Source organism: Cucurbita maxima, unplaced genomic scaffold (assembly GCF_002738345.1).
Source record: "Cucurbita maxima cultivar Rimu unplaced genomic scaffold, Cmax_1.0 Cma_Scf00038, whole genome shotgun sequence".
In the NCBI taxonomy this organism is placed as follows: domain Eukaryota; kingdom Viridiplantae; phylum Streptophyta; class Magnoliopsida; order Cucurbitales; family Cucurbitaceae; genus Cucurbita; species Cucurbita maxima.
The window spans coordinates 1,989,917-1,998,519 of NW_019272054.1; the positions used below are offsets into that span (position 1 = coordinate 1,989,917).

The 8,603-nt window shown below is 33.6% G+C and overlaps 3 protein-coding genes across 6 annotated transcripts in view; 1 reads left to right on the forward strand and 2 right to left on the reverse strand.

Annotated features, from left to right (window-relative positions):
* Window positions 1–1,639: 1,639 nt before the first annotated feature.
* On the reverse strand, window positions 1,640–3,820 carry LOC111468835 (L-lactate dehydrogenase A-like). Its single transcript, XM_023113953.1, has 2 exons — window positions 3,094–3,820; window positions 1,640–2,277 (listed from the first exon to the last, which is right to left on the reverse strand). The coding sequence occupies exons 1-2, from the start codon at window positions 3,700–3,702 to the stop codon at window positions 1,834–1,836; spliced, it is 1,053 nt and encodes a 350-aa protein (XP_022969721.1). The 5' UTR covers window positions 3,703–3,820; the 3' UTR covers window positions 1,640–1,833.
* Window positions 3,821–4,232: 412 nt separating this feature from the next.
* LOC111468837 (leukocyte receptor cluster member 1 homolog) overlaps window positions 4,233–8,603 on the forward strand; it is an 8,140-nt gene continuing 3,769 nt past the window's right edge. For 2 of the 4 annotated variants that reach the window (XM_023113956.1, XM_023113957.1), the window contains exon 1: window positions 4,233–4,244. The gene's annotated coding sequence lies outside the window, so the exon portion shown is untranslated. The remainder of the gene's footprint in view (window positions 4,245–8,603) is intronic. The other 2 variants (XM_023113958.1, XM_023113959.1) reach the window with 1 other exon arrangement.
* LOC111468839 (autophagy-related protein 8f) lies at window positions 5,304–8,090 on the reverse strand. Its single transcript, XM_023113961.1, has 6 exons — window positions 7,885–8,090; window positions 7,419–7,466; window positions 7,275–7,330; window positions 6,796–6,848; window positions 5,886–6,004; window positions 5,304–5,588 (listed from the first exon to the last, which is right to left on the reverse strand). The coding sequence occupies exons 2-6, from the start codon at window positions 7,453–7,455 to the stop codon at window positions 5,491–5,493; spliced, it is 363 nt and encodes a 120-aa protein (XP_022969729.1). The 5' UTR covers window positions 7,456–7,466; window positions 7,885–8,090; the 3' UTR covers window positions 5,304–5,490.

The window sequence follows — 8,603 nt, forward strand, 5'->3', positions numbered from 1 at the left end:
GGTAAGCATGGTTTTGGAATTACACCGAGTTTTACCCTAACAGGTAGAATTAACCATTATTGTGATCTTAATTCGTTCATATACTCTTCTATAATTCGATTTCACTTGTCCCCAACTTCTACTTTGGTCCCCATCTTCTACTTTGCTCTTATATTATCTGTAATGTAGCATGTTCAAAATTTGGACTAAGATTAAAAATACAGGTTCGATACGAAATGACCTCGGTATTCTCCTACATCCCTACGAGATAATCAAATGGCCTTGACATTCTCCTACATCCCTACAACATAACCACATTATCTTGTCTTGAAACGTTTTTATGAATAAAAACTATCCCCACAGATCAACACGTACTCTTTTAACATGTTTTGTCCACAATCACATGTTTCCTAATAAAATTCTCAGAAGGTCAACCAACATAAGACTACTCGAAGCCAAGTATGCTCAACATAGGTTTACTCGGTGCTTTCTTAATCATAATTTCGTATCTTCAAATATCACTCGTATTCTGTCTCAATTTATTTATTTACTCTTCCTTTTGGTGGGGAAGAATGATAATATTGAATACTAATATATTTATGAAATTAGGAAATCAAGTGTTGAAAATGGATTGGATATGGATCGCACGAACTGGCAAGGATTTGTGGCAATTTAATTCAATTTTAGGTTAGTCATTTGTGTTCGGTGGTGGCATTAAAATATGACTAAGCTGTGACTGATTTGTTCTAATTAATTTCAGTCCTACAATTTAAAATAAATATGTGGAACATTATTACTTGGTAACATCATATCCTCTAACAATAACGTGTTAAATACGATTTAAAATAAATCACCACCACCACTCTTGTCATCTACTGCGATCGATCTATAATAAAAAATTTAAGTAGTTATCCCATAATGATTTTAGTCATATCCTTGGTTGCAGTTTGTCATACTCGAATGCGTGATTGCAGAGTATCACAACCTCACTACGTAGACAATAGGTTGTAAAGATCGAGATGAGATAAGACAAGTGTCATCCAATCATGTGAAGGTCGAGGTAAGACATGTGTCATGATACAAATGTAAAAGACGGTGAATCATCCTACACACCAAGAAGAGTGTGCATTAAAGTTAAGTTGAGGCATAAGCAAAGTAAGAGAGAATGAGGCAACACGAGTGTCAAAGACAAGCTCGAAGAGGATCGAGAAGGGCCCGAGCCATAACACCTTAGAAATTGGAGTTTGGATATAAGTTTCAAGTTAAATCTATCTGTATGAAAGATGAAAACTCACCAAATTTGGTGTCGATCGAATATCCAACGTATACTCCACAAGGCCATATGACCACTCTCCACAATGACGTATACTCCAAAAAAGATTAGAAATGCCTTAAAATATACTATATGAGGAGGTATAATGTTAGCTCTCTACTACCCTTAGGCTTTGTGGCCTAAGTGAGCTACCTATGACACATACGTGTATTAGGAGTGTCGGTGAGCGTCAAGAGACAATCATCTCGAGTGTCTTCTTTTGAAATGGGTACTTCGAGAACAGTATCGAACAATACAAGTATGTTGACATTGTACCTCAATCGACGTGTCAGAAGTAAATACAATATGTATCCATTGACGAATGTGCGAGAGTATGGAAATTTAAACTTTAAAACTCAAAATAAAAAGTATATATTGATCAATGGAGAGTCACGCTCGTGTGCTCTCGTTTAAATATAGTTTATATATAGGTTTGTAATATATTTCCTATGGAGGTAATAGAAGGAAACATAATGAATCCCACTCCTCAAAAACACATAAAAAAAACAACTATCATTTATGGATAGAAAGTGTAAGGATTTTCAGATCCCCAACTGGGTCTGCACCTGCAAGATGGTGTTGGCTGAGTCCCTCAGCCGTCCCGACTCCTCGTCGGTTAGATGCACATTGGTGATCCCCAATACGCCGCCCCTACCGAGCTGCGCGGGCAGGCTGAGAAACATCTCGCCACCATTGATGCCGTAGAACCCTTTTGCAAGGACAGAGACAGGGTGGATCCTCCTCTGGTCACGGAGGAGCGACCGGGCGAGGCTTGCCACCGAGTAGCCGATCGCCCATGATGTGTAGCCCTTCAAGTTTATCACTTCATAAGCCCCGCCTATGACCTCTTTGTGAATGCTCTCTAATGTTTCCTTCTCGTAGGTGATTTGTTGATTCTGTAGAAAGCTCAGTATTGGCACTCCGCCCACGCTTATGCTTGACCATAGCGCCACCGAGCTGTCGCCGTGCTCTCCCACTATGTATGCCTTCAAACAAATATAGCCTCTTTTTAGCTTCATAATATAAATATCTACGGCTACTTTCTCGAAAACCATCTATGTAGCTGTGTTCACCGGACCTTACGATCTAAACTTGCATGCGAGCACTATATTAGAACAGTTTGAAGCATTAGGTGAAAAAAAACTAAATTAAGATCCGTGTCACGAGGAATGTTCATATTTGATGAAATTGACCCACATATTTAGTAGAAAACGGTCCCAAACCATTTTCATAAGGGTACCATTGACGTTTTTTTTCATTTCTCGTTTTGATCTTTTACAATACTTACTAGAGGAGGTACTTAAACTAAAATGAGGACAAAAAAAAAAGAAAAAAAAAAAAAAGTCTATAACCATGTTTTGTGTCAAATAGATTTAAAAAAGTGTCAAATGGATCTCCAAACAGTACCAAATTGAAAAATTGAAAGTTTAATTTTAGAATACAAAATTGAAATTTCAATTATATATTTAAAACCTAAGATTTAGGACTGAGAGCTAAAATATCCATTAAATATTATTTGAAGTTTAGTACATAGAAATTTAAAGGTTTGTAAATTATTGTGGTTTAGTTGCCAGAAATTAGGAAATTCTCTTCCAAATTTCAGGGAAGTTGGCCGGAAAGATTGAATTCCTGTTCTTCAATTTTGTCCATCCAATTTCTTAGCTTATTTGACACCAATCAATAAAAAAGGAAAGAATCGAAAAGTTCCAAACCCTAAATTGAAATTTCTTCCGTAACAGAAAATTAACTATAAGCACTAATCGATTAAAGAAGGTAGAAGAAATGTCGATCAGAAAACTGACCTGAACATCCTGAGCGTTGACGTCGAGATGATCAGCGATGAGAAACCGAAACCTAGACGAGTCCAAATTCGTTCCCGATCCAATCACTCGATTCGACGGAAAACCAGAGAGCTTCCAAGCAACATAAGTCAAAACATCCACCGGATTCGAAACGATCAGCAGAATCGTCTCGGGAGAGTACTGAACAAGCGGCGGCACGATCTTCTGAAACAGAGCAACATTCCTCTGCAGCAGATTCAACCTAGATTCACCAGCGATCTGACGAGCGCCAGCAGTGACGATGCAGAGATCGGACTCGGCAGTAACAGAGTAATCGGTAGAGGCGCTGATTTTAGTGCGTGGGAGGAAGGCAGCGGCGTGTTGGAGATCGAGCATTTCGCCTCGGAGTTTGTCAGGCTTGGCGTCGACAAGGACGAGTTCATCGGCAAGATCTTGAGTGAGGATGGTCTGAGCAATTGCCATGCCGACATTTCCAGCGCCGATGACGGAGATTTTGGTGTTGCGCTTAGAGGTAGACGGCGGAGAGGCGTCGCTTACGGGCTTGAAGAAAGCCTGCGAAATATTAAGGCCGCCTGGACCTAAGGAAGATGCTGATGAACTCTTCTCCATTGTGAAACGTTTTGGAGATTGTGATTGGCCGTGATGTTTTTCACAGAGAACTTTACGGATTTAAAGAAACGATTGGTTTAAAGGGAAGAACACGAACAAGAAAGTTAGGAAAGTAAGAACAGTTTTCAGAGATTTTTCAACGATCAATATTCTTTGATTATTTTATTTGGCCGATAGTGGGTCCCACCACTTCCTATTTTTAGTACAATTCTTTCATTCCAGGGAGAGAAATTAAAACCACAACTTTTTTTCAATTTCTTAATTTTTTCTTTTTAAAATATTTAAAAACATAATAAAAATATAATTATAAAAATTAAATAAATACATGTATATATAATTATATCTATAATTTAAAATAAGTTTATAATTTAAATCAAATAATTTTTTTTATTAAAATAAATAGTAAGAAGAAAAATGAATAATTAAATAATTTCTTTTTTTCAAGAAGAGATTTAAATATACGTCTTAATTAATTTGATTAGGCGAAGGACCTAAAAACAGTTAGGGTGTTAAATGTATATGACATGATGAATAAATGGAGTGTTAGGTATTCATCCTCCTGAAATGTTTGAATTTTATAAATAATAATAATAATAATTATTATTAAATGAAAAAGTAATCAATTAATTAGTTAAGGAGGAAATTTTTGAATTATTTAGTAACTATTATATTCTTTTCATTTTTTCATAATAAAATACGAATTTCCAAGAAATGTAAATGGAGAGACAGAGAGGAATTTTAGATCTCTGTCCCCATTTTAAAAATCAAACTTTTTTATAGTTTTAATTTTTTAATTTGGACTTGCTATGTTCAACATAAAATAAAACTCTTGACTTTTACACGTGGAAATTACGAAAATGGCAGTTTTGAAATTGGGGCAGAATTTTTTTTTTTTTTTAATTTTACAATTGAGTATTAAAAATAGAATAAATAAATTAATTAATTGCACTTTGAAGAATTATAATGTAATTTACGACATTTTATTTGAAAATTTTAAATCGATGAACTATATGGTATAAAATTGATTAGATTGTCGAATTAAGAATAATTGTGTTAAATAGATTTTTTTTTATAATTTTTTTTAAAAAAAAAAAAAAACAATAAAATTTGGTGGGTGGAAATGTGCATGAAAAGGTGTGTGTAAGCACGTGATGAGAGAGTTTGAAAGTTTGTGGAGAAATGGGTTCCATCAATTACTCCCAAAACAATAATTAAAAATTTTAATTAATAACCTTTAATTTTTTCAAAAAATAAAAAATACCATTATCTATTAATCCACCACGTTTAAAACTTAACCTGTATAAAAAATGTTCAAAAAAAATTATTATTGTTGATTTTATAAGGAGTATTTTTTTTAATTTCTATTAAAAATTCAAGGGTATTATTGTAATTTTTATTTTTATTTTTATTTTTAAGAATAAATACAAACTTTTGTGTTTTTATTAATCCGGTGAAAAAACAAACAAAGTAATAATAAACCAATTATACTCCACATTTTAAACCGATCTAAAGTTTTTGCTATTAAATTTATGAATGAAAAATTTAATATGAGAAATGCCCCACAAAAAAAGGGGCACTAAAGGAATTATGAAGGCAATATCTGAAGCAGGAACTTTTGGGTGTGGAGTTGTTTTCACAATTTTTATTCATTATGTAAAGCTGTACAGGATATCACTTGCTAGAATCCATGGACTAGAAGAACAAGCAGCAATAGCAAGAGGCAGAGAGACCAGAAGAACAGAGAAGAAGATGACAGACGACCACAATCAAGTCTGTCACACAAGCCCGCTACCACCGGAACCCGAACGTGTTCTCTCCACTGTAAGTAACATACAGGAATCCATCTTCATCCTTCTTCTCTTCATATATTGCAGACATAATTGCTCCTTAAGAAGGAAGGATTATGTGATTTGTTCAGCCAAGTTGAGTATAACAAGTTGATAGTTCTTGATTCTTGCATATCATACTCGGTGTTTTAAGTTTTCTGTTTATCTTCAATAGAATTGTTACTTGTGGGTGCTATGTGTACTAACAATAAAATGTGGTGATTATGATAGATCATAGTCACATGACGTATTCCAGGAAGCAGCGTTATCGAAATACTTGTTGATCATGTGGAATTTCATTTTCAAAAGTTGTCCCAAGACATATCCTACAATATATAATAGAGGAAAAGGATGTACCTGTAGGAGGGAGGACATTGTCGACGAAGATAAAGATCGCTTTCTCTGGGCTGAGTTTAATCCTTTTACGGATGACATAAACAAACTGTCCGACCGTAAGGTCTGCTGGAACTAGGTACCTGCAGTCGTTGCATCAAAATCTTAGCTATAGAAAGAGAAAGAGGTTAAGACATGGTCTGCCAATTGTGTTAAGGAATATTGGGAGTGAGTCCCCCGTTGACTAATTAAAGAGATGATCATGGGTTTATAAGTAAGGAACATATCTCCATTGGAACAAGGCCTCCTGAAGAAACCAAAAGTAAAGCCACGAGAGTTTATACTCAAAGTGGATAATATCATACCATGGTGGAGGGTTCATGATTCCTAAAATGGTACCAGAGTTATGTCCTTAATTTAGGATGTCAATAGAATCTTAAGTGTCGAACAAAAAAGTTTTGAGACTCAAAAGGTAGTCAAAAGTGACTCAAGGGTGAAACAAAGGGTGTACTTTGTTCAGAGGGCTTCAGAAAAAGGAGTCAAGCCTCAATTAAGGAGAGGCTGTTCGAGGGCTCCACAAGCTTCAAGGGAAGCTCTATGATGTACTTTATTCGATGGGAGGATTGTTGAGGATGGTTGGGATGCTCTATAGGACTATGTGTTTGTAAATAAAGAATGCATCTCCATTAGAATAAGGCCTTTTGGAGAAACCAGGACAATATCATACCATTGTGAAAGGTCCGTGATTTAAAATGGTTCATGAGAAACTGAAGCATAATTTTAAGAACTAAATAAAGGCCACTTTCAAAGATATGAAGAAGAGCTTTCAAGCATCAATCAAAGAGAGAAAATTCTATTTAATTGTAATCATTGAACATAAATTCTAACACAGAAGCATGAATTTCAAGTTTAAATGAATGCTGGTGATTCTTACTTCTTCTTATCAATGCTAGGGATGTCACTTCTCTCTGCCTTCTCCACTATAACCTTCAAACCATAAGAACACAATTGTAACTAAAACCATTCATAAACAAAAATACAACAGATGAACTGCCTTTATCGTGAGACAATTTGCATATTCTCATTATAAACAACCCACTGCTAAACCAGTAACAACATAATCGTCACTGTTCGTTATCCACGTTTCAGGAACGAAATCAAAGAAAACATTATCAATAGTCGATTATTTCCTATCAACCTAAACATTGTTCAACTGATTATCAACCTAAACATTGTTCAACTGATTAACGCTGATACATCGATAGCTTCGAATTCAGAACAAATTTGACTCATTGCCTAATAGAAGTAATTGATTTAGAACATCAAAGCTATGGAAAAACAAAATCTGAATATCAAGTTGATGATAACAAATAGGCAATCAAATCACGGTAACAAAATAATATCATTTCTTACTGGGATTCTATCAGGATATTTCTCTCTAATCCTTGCGGCCTCTGCTTTTCTTTTCTCTAGTAAAACAAACATGGAAAACTTATCAGTTCTTATCTTATAACATGAACTTTATATAATATTTCAAAGCATGGAGTAGAAGACTACCAAGATCATGCTCTTGCTTGAAGTAGCTCTTAGCCATCAGCGCTGAAACTACAATCCACAAAAGTCGGACTCCTTAAGTTTTAAATTTAAAAGACGCAATCACAAAATTATAAACAGTAGGTAAACTGGCAAAGCGAAAAATATGAACATTAAAATCAACACCCAACGATAAAACGCTAAAAATCCCCATAATTAACGCAATAAATATAATCGTGAGCAACAGAATAGCGGAAAACAACCTAGAAATTCACCAGTCCGCTAACAAACTTTTACAACTTTCCTAATCAACCACCAACAAGAAATTAAACTCACGGAATCGAATTCAAACATTCAATCATCGCATGATTATAAACAATCGGTGAATCAAAGAATAAGAAACTCAGCAGATGATCAAGTAGATCGTGGAATTGATAGAAGAACTAACAGATAAAATCAACGATCATCGCCTGAAAAAGAACAAACTTACGAGAGAGTTGAGCAAAATTAATCGAGGAGCGAACCCAGCTGAGAGTGAAAAATGGAGGCAATTATCCGGTAACGAAAAAAGAAATGATTTTTGGCCGAGAAATTTTGCGAGAATCGAGCTTGATTGAATTACAGATAAAAGAGAGATGAGAGAGAGGGAGAGAAGCCTTCACGGTGGCGTTGCTTCGGTGTTCAATAATTTTTCTTATTTTTAAAACCATTTATCAGATTGTGATATTCAACTGTTAATCAAATTTACTAAATTAATGAGCATAATAATAATAATAATAATAATACAAATATTATTTAGAAAGTTTGAATTTAATTATTTTTTAGGTTAATTATTTACGTCTAATAAAATTTCAAAATTTATTGTTTGAAATGTTATATTTTTAAAATTTATGAATCTACTAAATACAAAATTAAATATTTAAAATTTATTAAATATGAAATTTAATTTTATATTTAATAAATTTTAAAATTTTTAATTTTATATCTAAATCTCTTACCTATTCAAAAATAAAATTATAAATTAATATATTATAATATAATTTTGAATTTTATATTTAATAGATCTCTAACTTTTTTAAAAACTATCCATAAAATTTGAAATACTAAAATTTTAATTAAATACATTTTATTTTATTATACAAAATCACGCAAAAAAAAAAAAAAAAAAAAAAAAAAAAAAAAAAAAAAAAAAAAAAAAAAAAAAAAAAA

Bases quoted from the DNA above. Each gene is read 5' to 3' on its own strand.
- LOC111468835 (XM_023113953.1), bottom strand. From the start codon at position 3,702: ATGGAGAAGAGTTCATCAGCATCTTCCTTAGGTCCAGGCGGCCTTAAT. The intron at 2,278-3,093 runs GTCAGTTTTCTG...ATTTGTTTGAAG, and splicing joins TCAACGCTCAGGATGTTCAG to GCATACATAGTGGGAGAGCA.
- LOC111468839 (XM_023113961.1), bottom strand. From the start codon at position 7,455: ATGGCTAAGAGCTACTTCAAGCAAGAGCATGATCTTG. The intron at 6,849-7,274 runs GTAAGAAATGAT...TATGGTTTGAAG, and splicing joins AATATCCTGATAGAATCCCA to GTTATAGTGGAGAAGGCAGA. The intron at 6,005-6,795 runs GTAAGAATCACC...CAACGACTGCAG, and splicing joins CCTAGCATTGATAAGAAGAA to GTACCTAGTTCCAGCAGACC.